Below are 13,038 nucleotides of genomic sequence, written 5' to 3' on the forward strand. Positions count from 1 at the left end.
GTTTCAAAACATAATTTGCGGTGTTTTATGGAGGCAAGTACTCTTGCCACTAGGCCATATTCCCAGCCCTTTGCAGTGTTTTATATATTGACTTAATTCAACAAATTGATCCTTTCTCTCTTAAAACTGACTTTTCTTCAATTCTGAGGATTGAATCCAGAGTTTTCTGCTTGCTAGATAAGTGCTTTTAATACCTGAGCAATACATCAAAATCATTATTTTGAGTTTCCCTAATTTTGTCCCTGCCAGCCCTCAAACTCAAATTTGTGGTCCTGCTGCCTCTATGTCCCAAAGTACCTAGGATTAAGTGTGCCACATAGTTCCTCCTCTCCCCTCTCCCCTCCTTTCCCCTCCTTTCCCTTCCTTTCACTTTCTTTTTCCTTTCCTTTCCTTTCCTTTCCTTTCCTTTCCTTTCCTTTCCTTTCCTTTCCTTTCCTTTCCTTTTCTTTTCTTTCCCTCTTTCCTCTCCTCTCCTTCTCCTCTCCCTCCTTCCTTTCTCCTCTCCTCTCCTCTCCTCTCCTCTCCTCTTCTTTTCCCCTCTCCTCCCCTCCCCTCTCCTCCCCTCCCTTTCCCTCCCCTCCCCTGTCGAGACTTGAACTCAGGTTATGGGCATTGTCCCTAGCTTTTTTTGCTCAAGGGTAGTGCTTTGCCGCTTGGGCCACTTCTGACTCTTCATGGTTAATTGGAGATGAGAGTCTTATTGACTTTCCTGTCTGAGTTGGCTTTCTGTCCCAATCTTCAGACCACAGCCTCCTGAGTAGCTAGGATTATAGGAGTGAGTCACTGGCTCCTGGCCTTTTTTTGTTTTGCCAGTTCTGGGGCTTGAACTCAAGGCCCAGGCACTGTCTCTGAGCCTTTTGCTCAAGGCTAGCACTCTACCACTTGAGCCACAGTGCCACATCTGGCCTTTTCTGTTTATGTGATGCTGAGGAATAGAACCCAGGCCTTCATGCATGCTAGGCAAGCCCTTTACCACTAAGCCACATTCCCAGCCCACCTTTTTTCTTTAATTGTTGGAAATTGAATCTAGGGCCTTGGACATGCTAGCCAGACATTCTGCCATTGAGCGCCCTCTCTCTCTCTCTCTCTCTCTCTCTCTCTCTCTCTCTCTCTCTCTCTGTATGCGTGTGTGTACTAGTACTGAGGCTTGAACTCAGGGCTTAGGCACTGTCTCTTAGCCTTTTTGCTTACAGGTGGTACTCGCCACTTGAGCACACCTCCACTTGAGGATTTTTGCTGGTTAATAGGAGACAGAGTCTCACAGAGTTTCCAGCTCAAACTGGCTTTGAACTGTGATTCTCAGATCTCAGCCTCCTGAGTAGCTAGGATTACAGATGTGAGCCACGGATGCCTGGCTGATAGGACTCATTCTAAGGTAGCCCATTCCATGGACAGTTTAGCTCAATAGAAAGGTCAGAAGTCTAGATATATTGTGTACCATTAGAATATACAGTTTTTAGAAAATTCATAAATTTTGCCTACAGTGTTTTTTTCCTACAATGGTTTTGAGTGTAATATTAAAATGAAATTTGATTCTTAAATTTATGCTTTCTCTTCTAGGGCTTGCATTTCTTTTGGTCCTAAGAATCGGTCTATTGGAGCAGCAGCTAAGAGCCAGGTATAGAGTTTTGATTTTTCCTAAATTGACTTATTTCTCTGGTCCATCTCTTCATTCATCAGCTTGTGTGTAGTACTGGTAGACCTTAAGTGTACAGAGGACAGAGAAAGACCTGAACCATGTTTTCATTGAGTGGGAAGTAAAGAGCTTTCAATTAGCAACAGCAGTACAATATGTTGAATGAAATATTCTAGTATGTATTTTGTCTACTCTGTTGTTTTGGGGGGTTGGGAAAAGACAGTCTCACTGTGTAGCCCAGATCAGTAGGAGTGGGAACCAGAGTGCTGGGATTACAGACATGTACCATCACACTAACCCAAAGATCAAAGCAAAGCAAGGTTATACAAACAAAAGTTTCTTTTGATTGTGATTTTTTTTTTTTGGCCAGTCCTGAGGCTTGAACTCAGGGCCTGAGCACTGTCCCTGGCTTCTTTTTGCTCAAGGCTAGCACTCTGCCAACTTGAGCCACAGTGCCACTTCTGGCCTTTTCTATGTATGTGGTGCTAAGAAATGGAACCTAGGGCTTCATGTGTATGAGGCAAGCACTCTTGCCACTAGGCCATATTCCCAGCCCCTGATCGTGATATTTTAAATGTTCCCTAATGTCTGTTTTGTTGGGCCTTTCATCTTATTCATACTCAGTTCATTATTGATCTTTGTTAATTAGGTTTTTCGAAGGATATTAAGGGTCTTGCCATTAGTTTTCTTTGTAAACCAAAAACTTGAGATGTATACTGGTTTTTGAGTAAGTATGGCATCAAAACGGCAAGAATTCTCTTATCCTGAATGTCTAAGGTGTCCATAAAATTAAGGAGTTGCATTTTTCACTTTGTGCTTCAGACTGGTACAACCTAGCGAGTAACTTGTCTTGGGACCAGGTAAGATCTAAAATGTATGAACCTAGGAAAATGATGCTTGGTCAGTTTTTTTAAAAAATTAAATTGGGTATTTTATTTTTCTTGGTGGTTAATTGAAAACTCACGGTTTAATTGTGCTAGGCTATCATTTGAGATATACCTCTAGCTCTTTTTTTTTTTTTTTTTTTTGCCAGTCCTGGGCCTTTGGACTCAGGGCCTGAGCACTGTCCCTGGCTTCTTTTTGCTCAAGGCTAGCACTCTGCCACTTGAGTCACAGCGCCACTTCTGGCCATTTTCTGTATATGTGGTGCTGGGGAATCGAACCCAGGGCTTCAAGTATACGAGGCAAGCACTCTTGCCACTAGGCCATATCCCCAGCCCTGTTGTTTATTTTTTTATGTTCATACTGTGGCTTGCACTCTTGCTTGGCCTTTTCACTTGAGGATACTCTGCTGCTTGAGCCACATCTTCATTTCCACAGTCTCATGGACTTTTCTGCCCAGGTTAGTTTTAAACCTCAATCCTTAGATCCTCAGTGTATTGATTATAGGCTAGGATTATAGGCCTGAGCCACTGACAGAGCTTTAACTAGAATTCCTAAATTGGTAAGTATTGTTGAGTTTGTTTCTAGAAAGTTTGAGCCATAAACTGGGCAATATTTGAAAGCTAATAGTTATATGTGTAAGAAATTTAAGAACAGGAAAAATGAGGGAGGAGGCAACAAATTAGATAAGCAATGTATGCATTGCCTTAGGTATGAAACTGTAACCCCTCTGTATCTCACTTAGACAATAAAGAAATATATAAATTAAAAAAAAGAAATTTAAGAACAGAAAACTTGTTTTTCTTCTGGTGGGACTTGAACTCAGGGCCTGGACACTGTCCCTGAGCTCTGCTCAAGGCTAGCACTCTACCACTTTCAGTTTTTGTGTGGTTAATTAGAGGTAAGAGTAGCTAGGATTACAGGTGTGAGACACTAGTACCCAGGTTAAGAACAGGAAACTTTATAATGGTAATGATGTGACTTTATGATAGAAAAGAAAGAGCTAAATTTAGCTTTCATCCTTGGTACTGAGAGACCAATACAGAATACTCTATTCCTTATTTAACATGCTGGTTGGCATAATTCTGAGTGTCTGAAGAAAACTGAAATCAAGAAGTAAAGTCTGTGAAACTGAAATACTGCTTACTTTAAGGTTGTTAAAAATAATGTTAAGCCTTTTATTTTGCCTTAGGTAATTTCCAATGCAAAGAACACAGTCCAAGGATTTAAAAGATTCCATGGGCGAGCATTCTCTGATCCGTTTGTGGAGGCAGAAAAATCAAACCTTGCATATGATATTGTGCAATTGTCTACTGGATTAACTGGTATAAAGGTAAGGTTTTCAAGATAATGTCTGACAATTAAAGAGTAGTTATTTACCAAGTTGGTATACAGCAGTGTCTTTATGAGACAAGCTGAGACAAGCTGTAAATATTAAATAGACAAACTTCTGCTTGTAAAGACTTGACTTTGATTTTGGTACTGGAGTTTTGACTCGGGACTTAGGGCCTTGCACTGGCCCGCATGTACTTCTTCGGCCCCCCTTTTTTTTTGCTTTCAGATAGCCTTGGACCGTGATCCTCCTATCTTCTAACTGAGAATATAGGAGTGGGGCTGGGAATCTGGTTTAGTGGTAGAGTGCTTACCTAGCATGCATGAAGCCCTGGATTCGATTTCCTCAGTACCACATACATAGAAAAAGCCAGAAGTCGCGTTGTGATTCAAATGGTAGAGTGCTAGCTTTGAGCAAAATAAGCTCAGGGACAGTGCCCAGGCTCTGAGTTCAAGCCCCAGGACTGGCAAAAGAAATAAAAAGAGATTATTGGAGTGGACTACCAGGTCCAGCTTGGTTTTTGAGATGGAATCTTGATAACTTTCCCACTGGGCCTGTAAAAATAAGGTTCTTGTATCTCCATCTTTTAAAAATTACATACCTACAGGGCTGGGAATATGGCCTAGTGGTGAAGTGCTCGTCTCGTATACATGAAGCCCTGGGTTCAATTCCTCAGCACCACATATATAGAAAAAGCTGGAAGTGGCGCTGTGGCTCAAGTGGCAGAGTGCTAGCCTTGAGCAAAAAGAAGCCAGGGACAGTGCTCAGGCCCTGAGTTCAAGCCCCAGGACTGGCAAAACAATAAAACCAAACAAAAAATTACCCCCCCCCCCCACATTATCTTTGGATAGTTACACAAAAAATTTGCTATTCAACAAAGTAGTTTATGAATACAGTACATCTTGATCGGTGTCACCTCTTTCATCATTCTCACCCATCCCTCCCAACCTAAACTTCGCTCTGTTAAGTAGGTTATGCATTGAACATTGACTTTTTTTGTTGTTGTTGGTTGGTTGTGGGATTTGAACTCGGCCTGGATGCTGTCCCTGAGCCTCTCTGCACTCAAAGCTAGTGCTGTACCACTTGAGCCACAGCACTGCTTTTGTGTTTTTGAATGGTTCATTGGAGATAAGAGTCTCACAGGCACTTCTACCTGGGCTGACTCTGAATTGCGATCCTCAGATCTCAGCCTTCTGAGTAGCTAGGATTACAGACATGAACCGCCAGTGCCCAGCTTGATTTGATTCTTTTTTTTTTTTCTTGCCAGCCCTGGGGCTTGGACTCAGGGCCTGAGCACTGTTTCTGGCCTCTTTTTGCTCAAGGCTAGCACTCAACTTCTTGAGCCACAGCGCCACTTCTGGCTTTTTCTGTTTTGTGGTGCTGAGGAATCGAACCCAGGGTTTCATGCATGCTAGGTAAGCACTCTACCACTAAGCCACATTCCCAGCCCCACCTCCCCCAGCTTGAATTTTTGTTTGTTTGTTTTGCCAGTCCTGGGCCTTGGACTCAGGGCCTGAGCACTGTCCCTGGCTTCTTTTTGCTCATGGCCAGCACTCTGCCCCTTGATCCACAGCGCCACTTCTGGCCGTTTTCTATATATGTGGTACTGGGGAATCGAACCCAGGGCTTCATGTATACAAGGCAAGCACTCTTTCCACTAGGCTATATTCCCAGCCCCCAGCTTGAATTTTTGATGACATTCTCCACTCTACCTTCCCAGTAGATGGTATTACAGGATTGTGCCACCATGCCTGACCCACTATTTGACTCTTTTGCATGATATGGATGTTGTTTAGGAGCCATTGGTGGTGCAGTTAATATGTATTGCAGCCTAAGGAGTGAGGGTTTGCAGTTGACATTGCTGTTGTGGGCCAGTTACTTTTCTAGTGTGTTTAGGGAATGACTAGCAGAGCAAGTGAAAGGAATCCTGAATTTAAGTCATTAGCTATGTTTTTGGTGATAGGATAGGTTAGAAAGAGGTTTGGTCTTTTGGAAAAATGAATTTGGTCTATAACTTTGGGACATCTGGAGAAAATTCATTGTGAAGAAATGGCGAACTCACCACACAGAATAGGTGAGAGGCTGCAAAGTCCAAGACTTAACAATGTGTTGAGTTAGTAAAAAGAATCCAGAAGGGTGTGTGAGCTTTTTATAGGCAGGTGAGTTTACAGAGGGATTTGATATTTGAGATGTCCCAGTTGTAAATATGATCATGAGAACTCACAATGAGTTTTTTTCCAGATGTCCCAAAGTTATAGACCAAAAGCCAGCAGATATTAACGGATTGTAAGAACAAACAAGGTACTAGTGACAATGTAGCTGGGAAGTTAGCTGCATTTAGAAAGGAAAAATTCTGTAACTTAATAAGAGTTTACCTATGACACAGTTGGCATTCATCTCTGAACAGTTGAAAGTGGTGTAGTAAGGGATGAAGCTGGAGTGAAGGAGAGAGCATAAGAGGTGAGGAGATGGTGAATAAGAAATAGAGTGAACATTGGCTAATGGAGTCATAGTACAGCAGGAAGCCCAATGAGAGACTGGTAAGAACATCTGGGGAAGCAATAGGTACTAGTGTACAGGGGAAGGAACCAAGAAAGCAAATAGCTGTTAGAAAGGGCACAGGTTAGAAAGGGGCTCAGTGAAAGCATCTTCCTCTTCTCTTCCTTTATTACGAAATGATACGTTGTTTGCTGCTAAGCTATGATGAGTTATTATTGACTGTCCAGTGAGATGGGGCAGCTGCTGCTAAAAGAAGAGAATGCCATTTTCTTTTCTGGGTTGCATTTCTGGAATAAGAGCATGTAGGATGAATTATTTTAGGCAGTCTTCATCATTTAAAGTTTATAACTCTTACCAAGGTTTCTGACTTTCTTCTAAGTCAGTAAGTATTAATTATGATTATCTAAGTGGTGCTATAGTAAGTCAGGCAAAAACTGAGTACTTAGATTGGATCTTATTTGGGAGTAGAAATAATATAGTAAACACAGTAAAGAAGTCAAACACATGTCAGATGTAAAACAGGCTGGAGTGGGTCATAGTGAGAGTTTTGTTTTACTTTGAGTCTTCCTTCTCTGAGTACTATGATTAGAAAGCATGTTAACTAAGGTATCAAAAAGACATTTGTACTTCCATGTATATCGCGGCACAATTCGCAATAGCCAAAATATGGAAACAACCCAGATGCCCCTCCACAGACGAATGGATCCAAAAAATATGGTACTTATACACAATGGAATACTACATAGTGATTAGGAATGGTGAAATATTGTTATTCGCAGGTAAATATTGTTTGCAAATAGCTTTATTCAATTCCCTCTTAAAACCTTGCACTGATGATTTGCAAGACATTGTTTAGGTATTGGGCTTAGGACATGAAAAAAAACTCTGGATTCTTTTTGTGTTTTTGCAGGTGACTTATATGGAAGAAGAGCGGAGTTTTACCACTGAGCAAGTGACTGCCATGCTTTTGTCCAAACTGAAGGAGACAGCAGAAAGTGTTCTTAAGAAGCCTGTTGTGGATTGTGTTGTTTCAGTAAGTTTGGTCCCTATGTTATAGAAGCAAAAAGAAGAAATCTGTTAATTGCAAGTAAAATGTTGTTGTCTCAGACTGCAATAGTTATTTTAAGAGGTTTCCAAGCTAGGTACTGCTGGCTCATGCCTATATTCCTAGCTACTCAAGAATCTGAGATCTGACAATGGTGGTTTGAAGCCAGCCCAAGCAGAAAAAGTCTGTGAGACTCAAGTAACCATCAAAAAGCTGAGAGTAGCTAGATGTGGTTCGAAGCCAGCCTGGGCAGGAAAGTCCATGAGGCTGTTATCCCTAATTAACTACCAAAAAGCTAGAAGTGGAGCTGTGGCTGAGTAATAGACTGCTATCTTTGAGCAAAAAAGCTTAGGGATAATACCTAGGCCCTGAGTTCAAGCCCCAGGAGTGGCTCATACATCCAGTAGCTGGAGATGGAGGTATGGCTAAAGAGGTCGAGTGCCAGCTGTTTGTGAAAGAGCCAAATAGCATGACTCGAGTTGAAGCTGCAGTACCTCCCCCCCCAAAGAATTTTTTAAAGTACTCTCTTTTTTTTGGGTGATATTGACTTGTTAGGCAGGTATTCTATCGTGTGAACCTTGCTCCTTGCCCTGTTTTAACGTTGTTTTCAAATATGCTGTCTTTTTTTCCTGTTTGATTTGCTATATGTGTCTCTAGCACTAAAAATGTGACAGTAGTACATTGCCGTTTGTCTTTTCCATACCCCTGTTTAGATGGAAGCCTAGCTATATGTAGCTTTGTACTTAAATTGCAGTTAATGTTTAGAGGTTGTTGCAATACGGATGGCTGGATTGGCTTTGCTGCTGAGTCTTTATTTCTCCATTGTTATCTGATACTTTATCTGTGGGCCCTCTTTTGCCTTCAGTTGGTATGTTGATTGGCAAATAGGACTGTTTGACTTTTTTTACCCTCGGCCTTGATAATCTGGTCAAGTGTCACCAGCACTTGGCAGTAGTAATTGGTAATAGCTGTGTTCCACTTTCTATAGAAGCAAAGAATAAAAATGCTGCACTAGAAGTTCAGGTTCAATGACCCTGATGCTCTCAGTGGCTGGCTGATGTAGTAGGTCCTATATTAGATGCTTCCTACCTTTCTTCAGCTCTCCACAGGTCTCCCAGATTTGCTTCTGTTTCTCCATTTAGTGTCTTAACTTTGATCGTGAATTCATGCAAAATAGTGAAATGATTCTGCAGCCTTTTCTAGTTATGGGGATCAAGTTAAAAGGTGGTATATGCTGGGCCAGGAATGTTGCTTAGTTGTGGAGTGCTTACCTAGAGTACATGAAGCCCTGGGTTCAATTCCTCAGTACCACACAAACAGAAAAGGCTGGAAGTGACACTGTGGCTCAAGTGGTAGAGTGCTAGCCTTGAACAAAAGACACTCAGAGACAGTGCCTCCTCCCTCCCCTCAAAAAGATGATTTGCCAAGTCTTGAAGACTATACTGAATGAATTGTAGCCATTTGCTGGAGGATTCACAGGATTCAGCATATAGCTTAGCTCTGGCTGAGATGTATTTAGTACAAAATAAACAAAAAGAAAATGTATCTTTTCTGGAGGAAATTAGGCACAAGCTTTCTGGAGGAAATTAGGCACAAGCTTTCAAGAGCCAGAACGCACTTGCTTTCTTTGAGCATACTATCATATCTGAAGAGTCTTCCATCCAGAAAACTTTGCCAGAGTCTAGTTTAGAATACTTTCTTGATTATATACGGAATATATGTAAGTCTTTTGAGGGTATCCTTAGATTTTACTAATTAAAATGACATTCATTGTTGTATAATGAACATTTAAATTATGTTATAGGTTCCTTGTTTCTATACTGATGCAGAAAGACGATCAGTGATGGATGCAACACAGATTGCTGGTCTCAATTGTCTGCGGTTAATGAATGAAACTACTGCAGGTAAGAATCTTAACACCTTGATATTGCTTGTTCTGTATTTTTTTTAGAGGGATGCCCTCTGCCGAATACTTGTATCATGATGTTGTTGGACACTGTGTCAAATGTGAATAATTAAGTCCATTATTATTTTTTTCTGTACCTTCACAATATATGCCTTAGTCACTTGTTTGGGAAGGAACACTGTGTGTAGCAGTGCTTTTGTTCTAAAGTTGTATGCTTTTTTGACTTGTAGACTGGTAGGGTCAGAGAAGTGTGGGGTATTGTAGTGACTAGGAAATGTCACAAAGGTAGAAGAAATTGAGGAAAGTATGTTGGGAGAGCGGGGGAATTGGAAAGTCCACTGGAGATTGTTGGGAAGCATGAGTCAACATTTAACCCCAATTTAACTTTCTTTTTTTCCTTTAATTTTGTCAGTCAAGGGGATTGAGTTCAAGTACTGGGCCCTGTCCCTGAGCTCTTCTTTCTTGCTCAAGGCTAGTGCTCTACCACTTTGAGCCACAGATCCACTTCCGGTTTTCTGGTGGTTAATTGGAGATAAGAGTTTCATGGACTTTCATGTCCCAGCTGGTTTTGAACTGTGATCCTCAGATCTCAACCTCCTGAGTACCTGGAATCACAGGCATAACCCACTGGCACCTGGCTCAGTTTAACCTTATTTGGAGTTAATGTTCTTCCTGAATAAATTAGGCAATGCTTATAAAGAATTTGAGTATATAATTCTGTTGCCCACATATGAACCTATTTTTTTTCCTACCTTAAGTGAATTTTATTATTTAGATCATATGTTGAATTTATTTTTTCTTGTGTAGTTGCTCTCGCATATGGAATCTATAAGCAAGATCTTCCTGCCTTGGAAGAGAAACCAAGAAATGTAGTTTTTGTAGACATGGGACATTCTGCTTACCAAGTTTCCATATGTGCGTTTAATAGAGGAAAGCTGAAAGTAAGTATTCTGTTCTCCAGAAGACTGTATTAAGAATGTAATGACAGGTTTTTGAGAGGCTAAAGCTAAACTACATGGTTGAAGAATTTTGTTTCACTAATGGAATCTTTCTGTGAGCCATTTGAATGGGAAACTGGGTATTGTTGGGGTCAGAGTGGAGGTTGTGAGCTCCAAATAATCTACTAGAAAGTTGCCATGGTGTGAAATAAAGTACATGGACCTTGAGGAAAAAGCTTTTAACACCCTTGAGTCTCATTTTTTTCATCTATAGTACAAAAACAGCAGTGTCTACCTTCCAGGCCTATAAGGAGGATTCTTGGATGTATTTCCTTGGTGTGTTTTGCACTGATGATTGAAAGGATGGTGAAGGGAACTTGCTCAGCATACTTGCTTGACTGATTCTCTACCACTTGAGTCATACCTCTGGTGTGGCATTTTGGTGGTAATTTGGAGATGATATCTCTGGATGTTTTTTGCCCAGCTGGCTGCAGACCACAGTCTTCCGGATCTCACTTTATACTGAGTAGCTGGCCACTGGTACTTAGCACTTTTTGTTACTTTTGGATAGGACCTCAAATTCTTGCCTGGTGGCTATCCTTATGAGATCTTGGCAACTTATTGCTTAGGTGGGCCTCCTCAATCTCAGACTTCCAAATAGCTGGATTATAGTCATGAATCACTATGTTGGACCCTGTTTTTATCTTTTCAACAGAAAATTTGGCCATAATTTAAGTCCTGGTTTGGAATAGAATGATATGAGTTAGTGACAGTCTTTTTTCTTTTTCTTTTTTTTGTGCCAGTTCTGGGACTTGAGCTTAGGGAGTGGGCATTGTCACTGAGTTGTTCTTTGTTTTTTTTTTTCTTTTTTTTTTTTTCCCTCCAGGCTACCATTCTAGCATTTGAGCTATAGCTTTTCCAGCTTTTTGATAGTAAATTGGAGGGGGAAGAGTCTCAGACTTTCCTGCCCAGGCTAGCTTCAAACTGTGATCCTCAGATCTTAGCCTTCTGAGTAGGGATTAACAGGCATAAGCCACCAGTATGAGGCAACAATTTGCTTTCAATTTTTTACCATTTTTGGCTGATACCTCAGTTTTCTAAACTTTGTAATTGTCTTTAAACTTAGTTATAAGAATATTCATTATAAAACCATCTGCCAAACTTAAAATATTGTAATGAGAAGACATTTATAGTCTCACCACTCTACCAGTTTGATGTATTTAATTCCAGTTTTAAAAAAACGGAAAAAAAGTGGAATTGGAATCACATCCAGTTCTGTGTTGTATTTTTCAGCTAATGTTAAAATCCTTAGATGTGTAGAATTGTTGAGTTAAAACTTGCCTACTAGGGGCTGGGAATATGGCCTAGTGGCCTAGTGGCTCTTGGTTCGATTCCCCAGCACCACATATATGGAAAACGGCCAGAAGGGGCGCTGTGGCTCAGGTGGCAGAGTGCTAGCCTTGAGCCGGAAGAAGCCAGGGATGGTGCTCAGGCCCTGAGTGCAAGGCCCAGGACTGGCCAAAAAAAAAAAAAAAAAAAAACGAAAAAAAAAAACCAAACAAAACTTGCCTACTAGTATTACTAAGGTTGGTTAGTTCTAATGTGCTTCTAACTGGAAAGCTGAAAACCCAAGTATTCATAGATTTCTATATTACGTAGAACCAAAATTATGATTAAGTATGATCCTTATAAACAGATTAGAGCTGGCTTTTGGTGTTATTCACAGCTTTTTTTTGTAGTATTAAGACTAGAAGTATGTATATGATATTTTAATGTATTTGATCTTGGATATGGAACTGTTACTGGGAAGTCAGTTGCTGTAGTGAGCAAAGGGTTTGGGTTTGAAATCCATTTCTACCATGTTAGTAGCTTCATGATGTCTAGATATGTGGCATACACTGTAAACTAGAGTTTATGATGTCTGCTTATTACAGTGTAGTCTTTTTTTTTTTGCCAGTCCTGGGGCTTGAACTCAGGGCCTGAACGCTGTCCCTGGCTTTTTGCTCAAGGCTTGCACTCTACCACTTGAGCCACAGCGCCTCTTCTGGCCTTTTCTCTATATGTGGTGCTGAAGAATCGAACCCAGGGCTTCATGTATACAAGGCAAGCGCTCTTGCCACTAGGCCATATTCCCAGCCCCTACAGTGTAATCTTAACAAGGATTAAGTGATACACATGGCTTTGTTTCATCTATAATAAGTGAACACCTGATTTTTAAACTCATAACTAAATATGTTATGAAAAATTTTAAAATTGGGTACCTATTGGATTAATTATCCTACTTTTTTCCCTTCCTAAGGTGTTGGCCACAGCATTTGACACAACACTGGGAGGCAGAAAATTTGATGAGGTGCTAGTAAATCATTTCTGTGAAGAATTTGGGAAGAAGTATAAGCTCGATATAAAGTCTAAAATCCGTGCATTATTACGACTGTCTCAAGAGTGTGAGAAACTCAAGAAACTGATGAGTGCAAATGCTTCTGACCTCCCTTTAAGCATTGAATGTTTTATGAATGATGTTGATGTATCTGGAACGATGAATAGGTAACTATATTAATATTTTCATGTTGTAGTGCATTGTGGTTTTTTTTTATTACCATTTCTATTTAACAAGATCACTATGGTTGTTAATATAACTTCATTTCTGTGGGTAAAGATTAATAGGCCATTTGAAATCCTGGTTTCATGTGAAGATTGAATCTGATTATTTTAATAATGAAGACTAAATGTTTTTGTTCTGATTAAGTGAATGCTCCAGAAAGTTAGTAGTTTTTTGCACATGCATGAATTACCAGTTTT

The 13,038-nt window shown here is 40.5% G+C and overlaps 1 protein-coding gene across 1 annotated transcript in view; it reads left to right on the plus strand.

The window, feature by feature from the left end:
- The window catches only part of Hspa4 (heat shock protein family A (Hsp70) member 4), a 39,473-nt gene that overhangs the window by 8,384 nt on the left and 18,051 nt on the right, over nucleotides 1-13,038 (plus strand). The window contains exons 2-7 of the mRNA XM_048333952.1: nucleotides 1,561-1,618; nucleotides 3,711-3,851; nucleotides 7,261-7,383; nucleotides 9,200-9,299; nucleotides 10,109-10,242; nucleotides 12,539-12,783. Of these exons, the coding sequence (XP_048189909.1) occupies nucleotides 1,561-1,618; nucleotides 3,711-3,851; nucleotides 7,261-7,383; nucleotides 9,200-9,299; nucleotides 10,109-10,242; nucleotides 12,539-12,783 (801 nt within the window). The remainder of the gene's footprint in view (nucleotides 1-1,560; nucleotides 1,619-3,710; nucleotides 3,852-7,260; nucleotides 7,384-9,199; nucleotides 9,300-10,108; nucleotides 10,243-12,538; nucleotides 12,784-13,038) is intronic.

This window comes from Perognathus longimembris, chromosome 25 (genome assembly GCF_023159225.1).
Source record: "Perognathus longimembris pacificus isolate PPM17 chromosome 25, ASM2315922v1, whole genome shotgun sequence".
NCBI lineage: Eukaryota > Metazoa > Chordata > Mammalia > Rodentia > Heteromyidae > Perognathus > Perognathus longimembris.